Raw genomic sequence first — 20,710 nt, 5'->3', positions numbered from 1 at the left:
GCTCTCCTTTGATAAAGGGATCCCAGAGAATTTACTGTTAGAGGAGTAAATTTATGTTGTTCGGGTTCTTATATAAAACATAGCAATCAACTATTTTAACAAGAGACAGTTTCATAGATAGGTTTCATTTTTCAAAAAAGGGGAAGAAACACCATTCTGTGGCTCAATGTGGGTTTGTCAGTTATTGCCTCCCCCTTCCTGGGACTTCCCACTGTTCTTGAGCACAAATCAGACTTGAGCAAAAACAACTCCCTTTCCATGGGATCAGTTATAAGAAGAATGGCCATGCAATGAGCCACTTAGTTTCTTGGTCGTACCACTGGAAGGCTTGCACACATTTCTGAAAAAAAAGCACTGGCTGGCTTATTCACCTCTATATGGTCGATTGCTGTTTCTTCCGGACCAAAGGAGCAGATTGGTTAGTGAAGGTAAGAAAAAGGAGGCAACAGGCCCTATAAGTGCTTCTGTCACCTCTCTCCTCCCTTTTTTAGTCTTTTCTCATCCAAAGCCAGATGCAATCATAACATCTAAGATGCTTTTTTCGTTGACCAAATCAGAGGTGAGCGGGAATGGATGCAAGCATTCCATGGAGGGGGACGGTAAAGAGAAATGAAGTCAAACACTCCCTTCTCTGACCTCCTCATGTTCACATTTTGGCATTTCTAAAAAATGTTTTTGACCTAACAATTTGGACGGGTCAGATCCGGCTCCTGTTGTGTGATTGAGGCAGTCCTCACGCAGTATCGCTGCAGAGATTTAGCTTCTGTGTTTTTAAAAGGAGGCCTAAGAACCTGATCAGAATTTTGCTTGGGACAGGAGAAACCTAGAATTTAGTTACAGTGATATAGTTTTTGAAATGAGTACAATTACAGTAAATTCCAATTGGCTCTGACTCTCAATTATTCATTCCGAGAGCTTGAGATAAGTGTTTTCCTGTGTAGCAGGGCATACTCAAAGCGAAGGTGACCTACAGCGCTGTTGCTTTTCGAATTGCCATCTGGCTGATTTGGGGAAAGCCTACACGCTGGTGTTAAAGACTCGCACAGGTGGGCTTTTGTTTGAATTATCTGTAGATCTGCTCAAACATACTTTTTCTTGCGCACATCCATCTGTGCTTCAGTATAGACCGGATTTGGCCAGAGTATTCAGACCGATATTTTTGGAACACTTCTTGCATAGGTCAGTGTAGTTAACAGTGTGTTTCTGAGCATGAAAAGCTTCTGGGAGGAATGGTGAGCATTTGAAATTTGTATAAAACATTCACATCGTAATGGTAATTTAGGGGATATACAAAGGTAGTGCACTAAATTCTGTTATCTCACGGCAAAGTGGTGTTTCAATAGCTCTTTCAAGTTACTGAAACATTTCTAATCACATACCTGGGGATTATCTTCGATATACGCAGTACTGTCACTCTAAGCACTTCACCAACATGACAGGATGTAACTAAATTGTAATTGTAATGTAACTTCATTAGCTAAATAGTTATTTTCCTTCTGGTTTTCATTTTTGCCAAGTTTCAAACCTATATTAAAATGGAAAGAATAGTACATTGAACACCCATATTTCCATCAGTTAATCAGTTGTAGCACGTTGCCATATTTACCTTCTCATTATCTTCATACACACGCACACACATACACACACACACACACAAATATATATAGATAGTTTCTTTGGTGACTTTAGGACACATCACCTTCAGATTCTTGAGCATTTACCTCCTAAGAAAAAGGGCAGTCTTCTACATAATTACAATGCTAAGGAAACTTAACATCAATACATTACTATTATCTAATATATGATCTATATTTAAATTTCTCCAATTATCCATGTTTTCCTCTCAATTTTATTTTCTCAATTTAGAATCCAATCAAGTATATTGCATTGCATTTTGGTGATAGGACTATAATTAAGTAAATGATAATGGTAATAGATATGATTAGTAATATAATAATGATTAACAATTATAACACCAATGAAATTTAACATCAGTCAATACTATTATGATCACTTTTCTTATTTTTCTATTCCTTTCATTTTGTGTCAAATTCAAGAAAGTGATCATAAGCTTTAATTTTTTCATCTGCGAGAAGTCAAGACCAAATATGAAGAAAATCCAAACTATGACAAAAATATACATTTTCTGCATCAAAATTTACAGTTTCCATAATAAGGAAATTCACATATCCAGACAAAGCCTTTGGAAGTAGCTGTTACCTTTGGTCAGAACTGAACAGAAAATTTACTTGCTGTTGTTAATATGGAAAAGAGAGGCCTTTTGACTTATATCATCTTAGCCGTCAAATTAGACTTTCAGAAATCAAGAATCACTTCATGTTTGATACAAGAGATAACCCCAAATTATTTATTTCGTAATAAGAATTGATATAAGGTTGAGTGATACTTCAGAGCATCCATTGACAAATGCCACCAAATATGAAATAAGAGGAATATAAAGCAAGGTATATGGTGAAGTGAATGGCCACTTCTAGCTCTAGAAAACATGTACTTTCAAAGGCAACACTAAGGAAACTGCAGCAGCTTTTTTTTTTTTCCAATGGGGAGATCCCTCCTAAAGAAACCTCAGTTCGGGTAAAGTTCTTGCATCGTTCACTGAAAAATGAAACATGTAACAGATTTACTTCTCATGATGAAAAAAATGTAATATAGATTTGGTTACATGATAATAGGATTGGGAACGAAATGATATTCAAGGTTTTCAGTGATAACCTTTTGATAGTTATACTCACAAGACCCAAAAATTGAGATCTTAAAAAAGAAAAGACTGGAATTATGGGATCTAGGATTTAGATTGTAGGAAAAATACATGAAGAGATAAAATGGAGTATTTTGAGGATTTAGGGGTATTAAAAAAATAACATCTCTGATATGTCACCTACACATCATCTGCACAGGACAGTGCTACGTCCTCAAATTTGAGGCATGAATAAGTTTGCTTATCTGATTGGCAAATTAAAATATAACAATGTGCCAAGGAATGTCTGTTGCTGGTCAGAAGATTGGCTCAAGCTCCTTGAAAGGCTCCTTGAAAGGCAATTCACAATAGCTGTGGGGTAGTGACCTGCCTTCTCCAAATCTGGCCTACGGAAACGCTCGTGGAGTGATTACACACAGTCAAAAAGCAAGAAGAACCTCGATGTCCACTTTGAGAAATGATTTGCTAACCTAGATGTGCCTGTAGCTGTACCAATTCGTAACCGTTAAAAGGCGGGCCTATTTAAGCAGACATGCTGCTGAGAACAGGTGGGAGCCAAACTACACCCCAGCTAGCTGGGCCCCAGATCTTGTTTGAAATGTCAAACAGCCTTTTCCTGTCTTTATTTCCTATGATGCCAGCAGCCAGCCCCATCGTGCCACCTCCACGGGGCTTTGGAGGCTTCTTTGCACCCCTGTCTCAACCCAGCCCCTCAGAGATCTTAGATTATGCACAGGCATACAAACTGTCCTTCCAGAGGCAATTCTGTCCTGGCACCCTATCACCCTCAACTCCCCCACTTCCCAGCAATCCCCAATCTTCTCGCTGTCCTTTTGCTGTTGCCACATACTCCTTTATTCAAAGGATTATCCCAAGGATTCATTTCACTGATTTATTTAAGGTAGCAGCTGATTTTGCTCAAATTCCGTGCAATCCTGATAAAGCTCTTGGGGGTAGGGACAGAATAACGTAGAATTTCTAATTTGGGGGCAAGGGTGCTGAATGGATGGCCAGGGGGCTCTGAATTGTGGATATGGGAGACATGAAGGGTGAAACAGGGGATGGATAGGCAACCAGGGCTCTCAGGACAGAAATAACAATGCACAAGTGCCTCGGATGGCATGGACATGAGGTGTGGAGAACTGGGAGCAGTCTGGCACAGCTGGGGTCCTAAGTCTCGTGGGGAACAGGCAGAGAGGAGGTTGGGAAGACAAAGAGCACATCTCATGAAGGCCTAACTCATGTGGACTATATCCTGGAGGTCACGGGATGCTATGGATATTTAAACAGTGCATCTGTAAAATTAAATTACTCTGTGGTTATAAAATTAAGGGTGAGATGATGTCAGGCCACTGCCAGTGGGAGTGTTTAGGGAAAAGGTTCACATAGCAAGATTGAAAGGCCAGCGAGGGTGGATCATTTAAAGACATACTGGCATTGATACACAATTGGGCCCTGTAGGTAGCCCTCTGGGCCACTCCTCTGGGGTGGGCATCGGCTGTCTTCTTGGAGCCTTTCCTGCTGTACCTCACTGTACCTCCCTTCCTCTAATCCCCAGCGCCGTTGTTATGAAATGGACTCAGGGTGGATACCCTTCTCCTGGAAGGACTAATCGCTTGTCATGACTGCTTGATGTTAACTGCTCTCAACAAGGCAGCGGTGGGACATGTTTTACCAACAGACCACGTGCTTTGGAGTTCATACATTTGGACTTGAATCCGGCCTCCAGCATTTAGTTGTTTTGTGTCCTTGGGAAGGTCACTGGTCAAATCTCAACCTCAGCTTCCTCACTTGGAAAATCCAAAGTGCGATAATCGCTAACATGCAGCGTTACTGAAAAATCAGGTGTAAGGCATGGAAAGCCCCTGACACAACTGCTGTTATTATTATGCTCTATCCCACTATTGCATCTGCTTCTGGACTTAGGTCAAGGGTTAGGCAAACCATGGCCTTGAGTCAAACTGGCCCTTTGCCTGTTTTTCTAAATAAAGTTTTATTGGAGCACAGCCACAGCCATTTGTTTACACATGCTCTATGGCTGCTTTCCTGCTATGATGCAGAGTAGCAGTGGCAGGGACTCAAAATATTTACAAAAAAAGTTTTCCAATCCCTAACTTAGGTTTTTCCAAATGTTCCATGTTATAAAGTTCTTCCCTCTTGATGGTTTCCTCTCCGAATCCATGCTTGCTTTGTTTGGGTATATATGAAATGCATTTCTATGTACAGAGTATAACAAGAGTTTTCTGAGAAATGTGTAAATGCGAGTGAAGACAGAAGAATTTATGTTGCAATTTCTTCTGAAATCTAAGCAAATGCTTTAACAAAGGTTCTGCACTTTAGCACATATTTCTAAGATGTGAATTTGCACCTAAGGTTAATTTTGGTATTTCCCCTGTCTGGTAATGATTAATGTAGACTAAATTTGCCTGGAACATCTCATCTGCAAATGTCCTTGGATGTCTTTTCCTTCACACTTAGTTATGGGCAATTCTAAATATATCAATATACCTTCTCTGTCATGAGAAACAAAAATTCAAGTGATAAAATATTTTGGAACAATTAAAATAATTCGTTGGCTTATGTTTCAGTGTTTTAGCTGAAATTTACTCTAATACATGTCTTGACATTTGTTTGAGGCATACCTTTTATATTATCTCTGAAGAGACTAACATCATAAGAATTTCACAAATAATCACTCGTGTTTTTAAATGCTAACGAAATAAACTCCAATAAAATTATTCCTCTATTTTTTAAATTTTAGGATGTTATGATATGCAGTATTGTTTTCACTCTAACGGTACATTAAAGGTTTTTTATATTAAATTAGTTAATATATGTATAATTTTTGTTTAGAAATTTCACACAATATTCCTCTGCATAGCTTTGGAGCAATTTTGAAGCTGCTTTAGCATGCTCTCTGCTGTCCTCTGCTGCTAATGTTCAGAAACTGCTTTCGATTCTGAGTAATGTCTGCTTAACCTTCTTTATACTTATCAACTCACACAATATTAAAGTTTGGGGGGACTCAATCAATAATTTAATCCTACATTCTTCATTTACAGATCAGAAGTTGAGTCTCTGAAGAGTTAAAGGACATGTGAATGCGGGCTCGGTCTTCTGACTGCCAGTGTCTGAATGTCTGGTGGCTTTGGACATATGACTGAATTTTGATTTCTATATAATGAGCACAATATGAGTACCTACATGTTAGAGTCTTTTCGGGGATCGAGTGATTCAGTAGATGAAAAGCACTTAAGATGGTATGTGGGTTGTGGCTAGTACTAGCATGAGCTCTTTTATTGACTTGTCTGTCATCAATAAGACTAAAACCACAGCTAATGACAGAGTCAGAACCAGAATTCTGGTCTCCTGACTACTAGCCCAAGAGTTTGTTTTGCCTTCGTCTGAATAAGATAATGAAACTTAACCTTTCAATGTAGATTTTAAAAATATGACTTGTCTGGTATATTTGAAGCTATGTAGTCTTTACAAAGCTATTGATACTACAGCTCTGGCTGTTGCTCATTCCTCCTTGGACTATGCAAGGCTATCAATACCCACAAGCTACTCCAGCTCCTAGTATAAACTCCCACCATGCACACTTGGAAGATGGTTTCACTGTTGACTATGAGTAGCCTCTCTAACAGGCCTCTGGCCCGAATCGCTAATGCATAATTAGTCACTTGCACTCAGAAAGTTCGTCTCATGTGAGAGTCAAGAGGAACTCAAGTAAATCTATTAGTTCCTTTTCTAGCTCTTTCTCCCAATCTCTCCATTTTGCTCAGCGCTGGTGCCACTTCCCAGCAGGACCTGATTCAGTTACTTTTGGCTCCTCTCTCTCCTTCATTTTCATGTCCAGGAGTCTCGGTGTCTCAAAGTTCATTCCTTTTCTTCCTCTTCTGCTACCTCCTTCCCTGGTTCCTGTCCCAATCCCCTCAGCTGGGGATGAATTGAGCAGCCTCCTTATTTGGATCCTTAACTCCAAGCTTACCTTGCTGAAATCGGTCTTGTCATTTACTGATGGATGGCATCATGTCCTACATCAGCTTGGTTACCTTTGAGAGCTTTGTATGGTCTGCAGGATACAGGCCATACAAACGGATGTCCTCAGCCTCGCATGACCCAACTAACTTGCCTGAATGGTCCTCCCTCTGAGCAATTTTTTCCTTTATCCATGAGACTATCTTTCCTTAGAAATTAGGACATATTTTCTGCTTTCCCATCATCAGACTTAGCATTTTCTGCCTTAGTGGTCTGCCGTGGGCCCCACATATGAGAATGGTAGGGTTCTTGTTTCACCAAAATCAAGGTACCAACAAAGCTCTCAGCTGATGACAAATAGTGCAAAAGGCCCATTCTTCCAAACAAAATCCTAGACTCTCTTCCTTCATTGTTTTGAAGGAGTGGAGATTATCTGGAGTACTCATAAACATCAATCACATAAAAAGAAAGAAGACTCCTTTAGGGCCAATTATTTGGTATGAGAATAGGATAAATAGTGGGAGATTTGGGATAGCGCTGAATGGGAATAAGGCTGATAAACAAGGATTGTGAAATTTTAGTAAAAGTCTTAGGCGACCATGACTTTGAGAAATAACAATGTTATTCCTCCAGACTGGTGTCTGTTACAGACGACAAGAGAATGACAACAAGAATCTGTTCACTTCTATTGACTTCTCCTCTCTCTGCAATGATTCTTCCCTTTTCTCATGCCTGTTCAAATCCTTTTTGTTCTTTAGGGACAAATAAAAGCTTATCTTTTACACAATGATTTTTCTGTCTCTTCTTCACCCTTAGAGTATGTTATATCTTTGGGGGCCTGAGTGGCTCAGTTGGTTAATCGCCTGACTCTTGATTTCGTCTCTGCGTTGGGTGTGGAGGCTGCTTAAGATTTCTCTCTCTGCTCCTCAACCCCCTGCTACCCGCACCCCCCTGGCCCACCTTGCTCACATGCTCTTTCTCTCTCAAAAAAAGTAGAATGTCTTTCTTTCTTTCTTTCTTTCTTTCTTTCTTTCTTTCTTTCTTTCTTTCTTTCTTCTTTCTTTCTTCTTCTTTCTTCTTTTTCTTTCTTCTTTCTTTTTTTGAATGTGTTTAATCTTTTTTTTTTTTTGAATGTGTTTAATCTTTAACAATAAACCCAGCCGTACAGGAAGAGCCAGCTTCTTATTTTTCCCTCTTAGTTACTTTAAAAATAGTTATATTTGGTTTTTAACTAGGAAATTAATCCAAGTTCTACATGAACATAATTTGGGTCAAATGATCCTAAGAGGTTTGTTATGCAAAACAGCAGTCCCCATACCTCTTTTCCAAAAGCAACTACTTTTATCTCCCTTTTTACTATTTAGTATTTACCTCCAATTTTCCTTCCAACTTTTGGATTTTTCAGTTTGGGGTATTATTCATTGACTTGTCACCAATCAGATAATTATTTAGTTTTTTTTTTTCCTCCCCTGGCTTCTACCAAGTACATACACCAAGGACATGCTAAATCAGTGTTCCTTTCTCTACACTGGCTGGCCACCCAGTCTGGACACATAGGCAAATGCCTAAAACAATTTTTTAAAGATTTTATTCATTTATTCATGAGAGACACACCCAGAGAGAGGTAGAGACATAGGCAGAGGGAGAAGAAGGCTCCATGCAGGAAGCCTGGTGTGGGACTCGTTCCTGGGACTCCAGGATCATGCCCTGAGTCAAAGGCAGATGCTCAACCGCTGAGCCACCCAGGCATCTCCCAAAACAATTTTTATTGATATTACATTACTCTACATGATCAAGTATTATCCTTGTCTCTTGTCTTTGTCTTTCTGCAACTATACCTCAAATTTGGTTAGATCAATTTTCACCACCATATTATTGTGACTATCCAAAACTATGTCCAACTCAGCCATGTAATAAACCACACTTTGTTTAAAGTTCTCCCCCATATACAACTTCGTAAATTATGAGCTGGAGTTTATAATTGCCTAGATCTGTGCAGCATATAATGGTAGCCAATGTGGCAATTTAAATTAAGTGAAAATGTCTGTCACACTAGCTACATTTCACACACTAGTCATATGTGGCTCTTGGCTATCATAATGGACAGCACAGATATTTAACATTACCATCACCAGAGAAATCTGCATTATATGGTACTTTTATCGCCTCAGAGACAACCTAAGAAACCACACTATTAAAACAAAAATAGCTTTAAAAAATTTCCTTGAACCACTCACACAGGGATTCTAAACTTCCCCAAACAGTAGTGGAAAAAAAATTAAAAGAAGTGTCATATAATCTTGGTTTCAAAATAGCTAAACACAAAGTGTCTCAGGTTAGGGTCCCATACATCATCACCAAAGAGCTAAAAGTTTATGCCCTTTGTTCATTATCTTTTGATATTCCCTCTCCAACACTCACTCCTTGAAAGGAGTACAGAGATGAATTAATCATACGTTGCTCTGGAATGACTGCTATGACAGTGAATGACAGTGATCATCTGGCGTACTTTAAATTGCAATTATAATTGTCTGTCTTGAGTATTTTAAAGTTTTATGTTATTACCTTCACTTATCTTCTAAGCCTATGCTGTCCAATAGAGTGCCATGCGGCATTTTAAATTAATTTAAATAAAATTAAAATTCAGTTTCATTAGCTGCATTTCAAGTGCCCGCTAACCACATGTGGCTACCACTTAACATTTGGGACAGCACAGATAAAGATCATTCCATCATTTCAGAAAGTGCTATTGGACAGCACTGGTCTAGATTTTTCATTTGCTTCACTTTTCCTCATTTACCTCCAAGTCCATAGCCAATTACATAAATCTCACTTCACAGTGCTCAGACTTATCAAGTGGTCTTCAGTTCCATCTTTATCTCCAGAAGCCTTCTGATCTGTTCCAACCAACCACGTTGCCTCTTGAGCCTTTTATACTTACTCCTTTCATGGGAGCATGTCTTCCACTGACTTTCTGAGAAAGGGGCCTGGGAGATGAACTGTTTTATCTCTGTTTTATCCTCATACTGATGGATGATTTGGTCATTAAATTCTAGGTCGGAAACAAATTTTGTTCAAATATTTCTAGACATTGTTACATAATCTTCTTGCTTCTCATGTTGCTTTGGAGAAGTCTAAACATTCCGGTTCTTGGAGTTTTTTCTTCTTTTTTCTCTCTGGAAATGTATAGTGTTTTCTCTTTGTCCTAAGGGTACTTTTTACAGTCACAAGAGGGGACATATAGGAAAAGTGGGCATTTACCCAGAATTTCGGAAACTTAGGTCCTTCAGTTCTGGGAATACTCCTTAATTGTTTAAATTTCTCCCCCATATACCCAGTCTTTCTGTGATTTCTATTGCTTCAGATAATCAATCTCCTAGATTGGTTTTTTAATTTTATCTTTACTATTTTTCATCTTGTATTTTTGTTCTACTTTCAAAATGGGAGTTTGCCTTAAATTTACTTCCCAATCTTTCTACTGAACTTTAAAATTCACTAACATTTTTAATTTCTAAGGACTTCAGAATTTTTTTTATCGTATCCTATTTGAATTGAAGATTGTTTTATCGACCCTGTCCCCTTGAGAATATTGATGGTAGTTCTTGCCACTGCCCCTCCTCTCAAGAATTAATTCTTCTGAGTGACTGCTTTGGTCTCTCCCATTCAGAGCTTTCTTTGGAGGTTTCAAAATTGAATTCACAGTTAAACATGAGATCCAAAAAGCTCCGCAGGCTCTTGTGATTGTGAACTTGAATGAAGGGTGATCTGGATGCTCACTCATTTAGTTGGGGATCCTCTGGTGTCAATTGCTCTCCTTCTCAGACGAGTCGGGTTCCCCAGAACAGTCTTGCCCATACTCCTGAACATTTAGGGGAATTTCAAGCAGATTGGCTCTTGGATTTTTCCTTGGCTCTTTTTAAGAGTTTTCTCATCTCCAAAGACATTGCCCTGTGGTCTCCCACCTTTCAGCTTCTGTAATGTTATTGTACTGGTCTGTTCTCCTTTTCCTCCCTTTTCTTCTGAATATGAACATTTCAAATTTATCAGGACTTCTGCAGTCACTTCAGGGCTGCTTCCTCCTTGGGTTTCCCCCTCTATTCCAGCATGCTGACACAGAGGTATGGGGTCAGTTTTGGATGTAGAAGAGGGGGGCATGTTTGGTCATCGACATGTCATCATACTGGCATCCATGGAAACTTATTCACCTGGTCCCTGAGAAATAGTCTGTAGATATGTCTGCAATCTTCTCACCCCAAACCTAGGTCTTCTCCAGCTTTGGAGGCTCTGGGTGTGTGAACAGACCTGATGAGGCAGTCTCAGACCTGTCCACCTAAGAAATCCATGCGGCTGGCTCTCCTCCTTCTCCCACAGCATGCTAAGCAGGAGACCATTTCCTTAGACTTGCTGCTCCCCAGATTGCACGTGGGAGGTAAGGCACGGACCTCTTTTCTTGGCTTCCCTAACCCAGCTGGAGTCATAGCTCTTCCACTGATGGGGAATTTATATCCCCTAGTCTCCTGGTGATGCATAAATACTAGGCCCTGAATTCTTTGGGGCTCAGGATTCTCCAGTTTCCAAGCTCAAGTTATGTTTTCTCAAAAGCCACTTTTCTAAAACCAAATTCTGCCAAGCGTTCTAGAAGCCCATGTATGAACTCAAAAGTAGAGAGTTTCATTTTTGTTCTGCTTTTTTAGATGATACTCTGAGACCCTGAAGGCTGAAGTCTCTAGCTGCAGCCTGGGTGGGCGGAGGAGGCAAGTCGTGAAGTAACCGCATCAATATTAAACCTGTATGATAAACGCTTTTGCTCTGTAAATTATCTGCTTCTCATGTAGCTAAGAGCTGCTTTTTCATCTTCATGTTCAGGTTGAGGGAAGAACTAAGAAAGTTTTTCTGGGACTTGTTTTCATTATCCTAAGCGTGTCCAGCATGCAAGAATCCCCTCACAGATTTGTTGAATACCTTTAATTTTGTATCTTTATGGTATGTAACAGAGTAGAATATGATAATTACTTAAGTAACTGATAAATTGACTGACTGGATCTCCAAATAGTTCGAAAAGAGAAAATAAACACTGAAAATATTACCCTTATACAATTAAAATAATTATACTAATTTTATTCCATTTATAAAATTACCCTTCTACAATTAAAAATTCACTTGGAGGGCAGCCCGGGTGGCTCAGCGGTTTAGCACCGCCTTCAGCCCAGGGTGTGATTCTGGGGACCCGGGATCGAGTCCCATGTCGGGCTCCCTGCATGGAGCCTGCTTCTCCCTCGGCCCGTGTCTCTGCCTCTCTTTCTCTGTGTCTCTCACGAATAAATAAATAAAATCTTAAAAAAAATTCACTTGGGAAGTACCTATGAACATAGATGCTAAAATGTAAAAATAGGAGCCTTCTGTTCAGATAAAATCATTTCCTAATTTGACCTTTCAATTTCAGGCCCAAGTTAACAGATCTGTTTGGAGCGTCTGGCCCTCGAGGCCAAAGAGGAGTGGTTATCTTTTCTGTTGTCTGGAGCCCCAGTGCCAGGAATGCCAGTGTTCCCTTTTTAGAAAAGGCAGCTGCTAGTTTCCAGCCTGTTCTAGCCACTCAGACTCCAGTGACAAAGGCGGAGGGTGACGAAGGGAGGCAGGTGGAGCCAAAGCCCCAGGTCAGGAAGGCTCCCCAGTAACTAGGGGAGAGGTCAACACATCAGCAGGGCACAGAGACACTTCTAGGCTTACCTACAGTGAGAAGTGGGCTGGACAGAGCAAGAAATTCATCCTGCACTGCAAAGACAAGGGCGGCTCCATGGGCCTTTGGGATTGGAGGCTACAGAATTCTCGTCTTACCTGTCATGGTGGTCGATTATTTAATTCAAGATATTAACAACTATCTTTTGAGTCCCTCCAAAACGCAAATGGTTGTGCCAGCTCCCAGGGATAAATACAAAGATGAGTAAGACACAGTTCTTATTTTCAGTAGAAATCACAAGTGTTTGCAATGTTTTTTTCCCCAGAACCCACTAGTTGCTTCCCTAATTTCCAGCTACCCAGTCATTCCCTATTTTCTTTGGGGCAGAAAGTAAATGCTGCTACCTGATGCCCAAGGTCCCCCCCAGAGCCAATTCCAGTGTCTTTTCCAACCCCTCCTGCTTATGCTCGGCATGTTGGTGTATGGTAAACAGGCCATTCCACCATATTCTCTTTCAACTCAGCATCTGGCCCACTCATTCTTCACAATTTACCTAAAGTGTCACCTTCTCCAGGACATACCTTGTAACTTCTCTGCCTTTGCCCAGGGCTGTGTTAGGGGCTCCTCTTCTGTACTTCCTTGGTGCTTATCACGGTCCCAGTCTTCTTGAAAGACTCAACTAGGTTCTCTGTTTATCTCTACCGTGTGCCATAGTCCTGGTACACAGCAGACACATAGTTTATAATGGCTTAGTGGATGAATGAAATAATCTCCTTTGTTGTCCTTAATTTGCACATCATCAACTGCCCATTTTTATAATTCCAACCTTCACTTCCCCCACTGTTCCTTATCAACTCTCTTTCCAGAATGCTGTCAGAAGGGTATCTCAGTGGACTTGCCTACCAGAATGACATCCACTGGAGCTGTTCATCTTATAATGAGCAGGTGGCTGAGAAGGAAGAAGAGACAACATCTGCGACTCATTCCTACTGTTCTGTGGATGAAACCCAAGTCCGAAGTCTGTATGTGAACTGCAAATCCTCGGACAAATTTATTTCTTCAGTGCATTCAAGAGAGAGCCAACACAGTAGAGATCAGAGAACCATAATGCTGCAGACAAACCCCAATCCCGTGTTTGAAAGTCCCACCTTGGCTGCAGTTGAAATATGTAGAGACTCCAGCCGAGAGACCTACTTGGTTCCACCTTCCTGCAAAAGTATTTGCAAGAATTATAATGACTTACATATTGCAGGGGACCAGGTGATGGCTATTAACTCAGTGACAACAGATTTTCCCCCAGAGAGCAGTTTTGAATATGGCCCTTTGCTGAAATCATCTGAGATTCCTTTGCCCATGGAGGATTCCATTTCCCCTCAGCCCAGCTACTTTCCCCAAAAACCTATCCAGCAGTATTCATCCTACTGGAGAATAACCAGCATCAAAGAGAAGAGCAGCCTGCAAATGCAGAAGCCTATTTCTAATGCAGTCCTGAATGAGTACCTGGAGCAGAAGGTGGAAGAGTTATATAAGCAGTACATTATGGACACCGAATTTCATGACAGTTCTCCCACCCAGATTTTGGCATCGGAACTCATCATGACAAATGTGGATCAAATTAGTCTCCAAGTGTCTAGAGAGAAGAATCTGGAGACGTCCAAAGCCAAAGATATAGTCATTAACTGTCTATTACAGTTGGTATCCAGTGAAATCAGCACACCTAGTCTCCATATTTCTCAGTACAGCAACGTCAATCCTTAGGGAGGATACCTCTCTCTCAACTACTCCACACTAAAGCTACACTTTCTTCACTGAGAAATGTGCCGGAGGTGGGTGTGAAGCGGAGTCCGGAGCTGGAGAGGTAAAGTTTGGATGGAGGACAGGTATGAATGAAGAGGAAATTGTACTATTACACATGATGAAGGCATGTGGAAAAAGGAGCTGTAAGGACTAATTTCAAAGCAAAGGTTGTACAGCAACAAAACAAAAAACGAAAATTACCCAAAAAGAAAAAGTAGGATTCATTTAAAAGAGTACACAAGTTTAAAAAGAAGCCAAGCCAAGCAAGAACACACACCATGGGAAAATAAAAAGCCAAAAGGTTTAAGCGTAAAGAGTCACTGTTTGTGAAGCAAATAAATTCTTCCAAGTTGCTTCTTCTTGAGAAGAATGGACTGTATGTAGAAGGGTGCTGTTTGGGTAGAAAGACCAGTTTAAACAGTTTTGAAATTATGTTTCTATTTCTTTTCTCTATTCTTTATCAGATCGTTTAAAATATATATTCTTTATAAACATTCCAACAGTAGCAAATTGTAATTGTGGTTTTTTTGAATGATTAGCTACCGCCACACTAACCTCCTAGTTCTGTTCACTAGTGAAGTTTTCTGAACAGAAAACACATAGTGAATTTTTTTAAATAAGGTCTTATTTTTTTTTTTTTAATTTATGATAGTCACACAGAGAGAGAGAGAGGCAGAGACACAGGCAGAGGGAGAAGCAGGCTCCATGCACCGGGAGCCCGACGTGGGATTCGATCCCGGGTCTCCAGGATCACGCCCTGGGCCAAAGGCAGGCGCTAAACTGCTGCGCCACCCAGGGATCCCAATAAGATCTTATTTTAAAGTAACCTCTCCACTCAACTTGGGGCTTGAATTTACAACCCTGAGATTAAGAGTCGCATGCTCTTCCGACCGAGCCAGTCAGGTGCTCCTCACCTTGTGAATACTAAAATGATTCCTTTTATTTTGCTATATACAATTTTCTTGGTGGCATTAAGCTTCAAATGCAGTTACAAATGTTAATCCCCCCCATCGTCTTTTTCTCCACTTTCTCTTGACCCTTCTGGAGCCAGGAAGGGGTCTTCTGCATCCTCCTAAACAAGGTTACGAGCTCTAGGGTCCCATCATAGCAAATTCTGGTAACTCATGCTCTGCAATGGAAGTTTCAGGAATACCTCACTGCTCTACCCCCTTCCTCTGGCTTATGGGATGGCAAAACATGGCTCATTGGCCTTATCTAGCCTACTGCCTATTTTTTTTAAATTATGATGTAATTGACCTATAACGTTACATTAATTTCAGGCATATAACCTGAGTCACTGTATCTATTGCAAAATGATCACAATAAATCTAGTTACACTCTTTCTGAGCCCCCATGAGCTCAGAATTTCTTCCATCATTTAAAAATGGAAAAACCAAAGGATATTTGACAGGTGGAAAATATTCAGATTCAGTGTCCATAATATAAGGCTTTATTGTAATTCAGCCACACCCATTCGTTTATGTATTGTCGCGGGCTGCTTTCACAAAGAAGGGCAGAGTTGAGTAAATGTGACAGAGAACATATGGCCTGCCGGAATCTCAAACACTATCTGTTCTCCTTTTTAAAAAGATTTTTATTTATTTATTCATGAGAGACCCAGAGAGAGAGGCAGAGACACATGCAGAGGGAGAAGCAGGCTCCATGCAGGGAGCCCGATGTGGGACTCGGTCCTGGGACCCCGGGATCACGACCTGAGCCCAAGGCAGATGCTCAACCTCTGAACCACCCAGGTGCCCCACTATCTGCCCTCTTATGAAGAAAGTTTGCCAACCCTGTTTCCCGATAGTGCCTTGCCCATACGAGGGTTACTGGACTTAACTGAGCTTCCCTGGGAAGGTGATGGAGACAGAGCCTGGGGAGGCAGCTTCCTGGGGAGTGAGGAAACAGAAAAGGTTTCTACAGAGGCTTCAGGCCCTCTCAGGAAGCTCTAGAGCTGGGATGGCCGTTCAAAATGGATCCAAATAAATATTAAAGGGTTGGCTGTGGTTCTCCAACTCGACCAGAAGGGGGCGTAGCTTGAGCTGAGGCAGTTCAGTTCAGGGCAAAATTCCCCAAGCCAGAGGAAATTGCTGGAGGAATGAGCCACTCAATACAGAAGCAGCAATCTGGGTGGAGCAAAACAGCATCTCCTACATTTCTCAGTGCTTATTTTTATAATTTTTTACAACATGATAATGAGTAAAGGAAAATTGGTTTTGAAATGATTATTCAGTTATTTTTTTCAGTTTTAAATTTATCGGAACAATAGCTGCTATTTATTAATTGCTTGGTATTTGTCTGGCACCATGTTAACTATTTTGCACGAATAGAGAGCAACCTATGAGAGCAAATGCCTGTTATTTTTTTTTTAAGAGATGAGCCAGCTGGGTTCAGGGAAGTTAATTTGTGGAAGGGCAAACAATGGGTGGTGAATCTGGACTTGAATCCAGTTCTATTGAAATTCCAAGTCCTGGTCCTTAAGTACTACCAGCTGCTTTCCTGTTGACCACCATGTTTTTTCTCATTAAAGACTGGTTTTCCCCTCCAAGGGGAAAGAATTCATTAATCCCTTTACCATTACTCTACATCATTTTTGTCTTCAGTGTCTTGCTTGATAATACTGGTAGATCTTCACCCTCACCCAAGAACATAAGCTTTGATCTACCCATTTGTTTCTCCACATCTTAAACAGTATTTATACATACGAGGCACCCAATTAATGTATGTCAAATGGATACATTTGGCTGTGTTTGGATACCGCATCTGGTGGTTGAAGTGAAAGACCACCAGTATGAAAACCAACTACTTCTGACTAGAAACAAATGCTATTGAGAGTTCCTCCTCAGGGAGAAAAAGAACTGAATAAATGAGCTTAATATCTTCTAACATGTTAGTATAATAAAGTACATTATAATAACATATCATGGATATTATTCCTTTTGCTTATTTACTAAGAAATAATTAATTACAGAAGAGACTGGATCATCTTTTCCAGTGAGCATTAATTTGATGCTATTCTTTTTTTGGGGGGGGTGTTGGAGTACTGTGCATTAAACATAAGTAGGGAAGGCACACGTATGTGTGCACACACACAGGGAGGAGTAAGCCCTGTTCTCTGCCAGCTTACTCGATTGGTGGAGAGACCTAGCAAATAACTAGTTAGCGTATGACAAAGCCACTTACTAAGAACTTGGCAAAGTGGCACAAACAGGAATACGATTCTCGACGATTGCAACTCAAGTGTGACATGGGTTAAAAGCAGACAGGTTTGGAGGTGGTGGGCAGTGGGGGAGCCTAGCACAGGCCAAGATACTAAAAGGAAGTGATAGTTTAAATGACTCTTGAAGAGCAAGATAGGATCTGGGTAGATGAGTGGGAGAGGGGTCTCATGCACAGGCGTCAGTATGTTTGGGGCCATAGGGAACTGTGAGTCCATGGCTACAACCAGAGCTGCATGGATGCATGAACAGGCGATGTGCTATGGCTCATGTAACAAATCACCACAAAATTAGTGGCTTAAAATAAAACAAACTCATTATCTTAGGGTGATGGAGGTCAAAAGTCGAAAATGATCCCACTGGGCTGAAATCAAGGTGTTGGTAAGGCCACCAGTGTTCCTTTGGGAGGTTATAGAGGAGAATCGGTTTGCTTCCCTTTATACAGCTTTTAGAAGTTGTCCACACTCCTGGGCTTCATTGCTGTGCATCACCACAGCCAGCAATAGGACTTTGCCAGCTCAGCCCCTCCTGCTTCTCTTTTATTCTATTTTTTAAAAAAGATTTATTCATTTGTGTGAGAGAGAGAGAGAGAAGCAGACTCCCCACAAGGAGCCAGATGCAGGACTCAATCCCAGAACCCCGGGATCATGACCCGAGCCAAAGGCAGATGCTCAACCGCTGAGCCGCCCAGGCATCCCTCTTACTCCCCTTTTATAAGGGACCCTTATGATTCCATTGGGCCCACCAGGGTAATTGACGCTAACGTGCTCACCTCAAGATTCTTCAAGTAATCACACCTGCTAAGTTCCTTTTGCCTTTTAAGGTAACATATTCACAGGTTCCAGCAATCAAGATATGAATACTTGCTAGGACATGAGGGGGGATGGACAGTATCCTGTCTACCACAGAAAGGGCCACTTGTTCCTCCCGATTTTCAGAAATTTGCCTGTCCACTATTATTCTTATTAGAGATGAATAAGTCCATGCTTGCTTATATATTAAAATAGTTGGTTTCCTGCTGTCATCCCATGCTGTATATTTTTATTTGTCCATATGCATTAACCCATTTTTTCTCATGCTCATGTTAGACATCCTTTTTCTTGGTTCTAAGTCTATTTTTATATTTCTTTTATTTATTTTTAAAGATTTTATTTATTTGCTAGAACGAGCGAGCACAAGCAGGGGGAGGAGCAGAGGGAGGAGCTGGCTCCCCGCTGAGCAGGCTGTCCTATGTGAGGCTCGATCCCAGGACCCCAGGATCATGACCTGAGCCGAAGGCAGATGCTTAACCAACTGAGCCACTCAGGCGCCTTTAACCTTTCTTCTAAATTATGTTTCTTTTGCTCATTATAAGTGTGGTATTGGCTCACTCTAGAAAATCTGAATACCAACAAAGCAGAAAGTTGAAGTCCTCAGTCCCCAAATATTCAGGTAACATTTTGAATGAATCTTTTTCCGGTCTTTTCTCCAAAAGTATGGAATTATGATTAACATACAGTGTTACATTAGTTTTAGGTGCACAATATAATATGATCACTGTTCAGTGATCATGTTATCTTTGAATAAAATATTATATCTTGGTTTGTTGGTTTGTTCCACTGACGCTGTAACAGAGATAGAAGTTCTAAAACTAGTAGATTTGTAATGTTTGCCTGGGGATAATCTATTAGTTTTTCTTCCTTCCTCACACACTATTTGATAATGTCCAATATTTTGTGGACATTTTGGTCTGTTATAGAGCATTGGGCCAGTAGACTCAGGAAAGTGTCTATGTTAACGATAAGGACTCTGAGTTTTAACTGTTAACCTAAAGTTTGACATTCAATAAATAGAAATTAGATTATTTGCCTTTTTATTTATTTTTAATTTATTTTTATTTTTTTTAATTTTTATTTATTGATGATAGTCACACACACACACACACACACAGAGAGAGAGAGAGAGAGAGAGAGGCAGAGACACAGACAGAGGGAGATGCAGGCTCCATGCACCGGGAGCCCGACGTGGGACTCAATCCCGGGTCTCCAGGATCACGCCCTGGGCCAAAGGCAGGCGCCAAACTGCTGCGCCACCCAGGGATCCCTATTTGCCTTTTTATATTGTTTTTGTCCACACTGAAAATCACCTGCGAGACTTTAAAGTGAGTAAATACTTTAAATTCAAAGAAATCCAACAAATATTTATTCGGCATGAACTATTATACAAAGATGAGGTTGATACGGTCCCCATTTAATGAGCTTATTTATGTGGTACAAAATTATCAAGTAACTCACACTAGTGTGGTAAGACCTTTGCAGTGACAATTTAAGATATGTTGAAAAACTCCCTTCAATTTATCCCAATTCAACATCCGCAGTCCCTGCCCATATCTTATTTATTTTCTTACTTTTTGACCCTCGTCCCTTATTAGAGGGCTATGACTAGAACCTTCTCTACTCAGCACACTGAGAAGCAGGAAAGGGATAGGGATGGAGTACCTCTGTATGGACTTGAGTAATCAACCCTGGTTTTGACTTTGACTTGGTCTTAATCTCAGAGGTGGCATGATGTGTGGCTAAGGCACGTTTGGGACTAAAACCTCTCCCCCTCCTTCGCACAGCACTTATTTCTGTCTTCCTGTGCCCAGTGTCTTGCTGGAACAACTCCAATGTTGGAAAGATAGACTCTCATGTAGAGAGTCTCTTAACATTTCAGTGGAGACCTGCAGAGAGTAGTTGTTAAAGTTGCTTTTGTGATTTACTAACTTTTGGGATTTAGGAAGATGAAAAAATTGTGACTGGTTTTTATAATTTTTGTTTGCAGAATATAATTCTTTCTTTTTCCTCTTGAAAAACAGAGACAAAGGTCAAAGTTTGGGGAGTGAATATTTCAGCCTAAATTGCAAGATGAATTAAAAGATATTTTGGGGTGCCTGAGTGGCACAGTTGGTTAAACATCCTACTCTTGGTTTTGGCTCAGGTATGGTGATCTCAGGTGTCAGGTTCCATGCAGAGCATGGAGTCTGTTAAAGATTCTCTCTCCCTCTCCCTCTTTCTGCCTCTCTCTCTCAAAATAAATAAGTCTTTTTTAAAAAAGATGTTTTGTACTGGAGCATCTGGCTGGCTCAGTCGGTAGACCATGTGACTCAATCTGGGAGTAGGGAGTTCAAGCCCCATGTTGGGTGTAGAGGTTATATTAAAAAATACAAATAAAAGATATTTCATTCAATATGTACTAGTCAAAAGAATGTTTTGCTTTATCAGACTATTTTCTTAAGTAAGATAAAGCTCATGGTTGGAGGAAGAAGACAAAGTGGACTCTGGGTTGCAGAAAGTCAGG

The 20,710-nt window shown here is 40.6% G+C and overlaps 1 protein-coding gene across 4 annotated transcripts; it reads left to right on the top strand.

The window, feature by feature from the left end:
• The first annotated feature begins 218 nt into the window (after positions 1–218).
• TASL (TLR adaptor interacting with endolysosomal SLC15A4) lies at positions 219–14,674 on the top strand. 4 transcript variants are annotated; one of them, XM_035712247.2, is made up of 4 exons: positions 219–428; positions 4,278–4,566; positions 5,782–5,979; positions 13,244–14,674. In XM_035712247.2, the coding sequence occupies exon 4, from the start codon at positions 13,245–13,247 to the stop codon at positions 14,133–14,135; it is 891 nt and encodes a 296-aa protein (XP_035568140.1). In that variant the 5' UTR covers positions 219–428; positions 4,278–4,566; positions 5,782–5,979; position 13,244; the 3' UTR covers positions 14,136–14,674. The 4 variants fall into 4 exon arrangements, with proteins under 4 accessions (XP_035568140.1, XP_025295053.1, XP_048963467.1 ...); XM_025439268.3 differs by lacking the exons at positions 4,278–4,566; positions 5,782–5,979 and adding an exon at positions 10,963–11,129; XM_049107510.1 differs by lacking the exon at positions 4,278–4,566.
• Positions 14,675–20,710: the final 6,036 nt, after the last annotated feature.

This window comes from Canis lupus, chromosome X (assembly GCF_003254725.2).
Source record: "Canis lupus dingo isolate Sandy chromosome X, ASM325472v2, whole genome shotgun sequence".
Classification (NCBI taxonomy): domain Eukaryota; kingdom Metazoa; phylum Chordata; class Mammalia; order Carnivora; family Canidae; genus Canis; species Canis lupus.
Note: the sequence above shows the minus strand (reverse complement) of the source record. Positions and strands in the feature narration are given on the sequence as shown.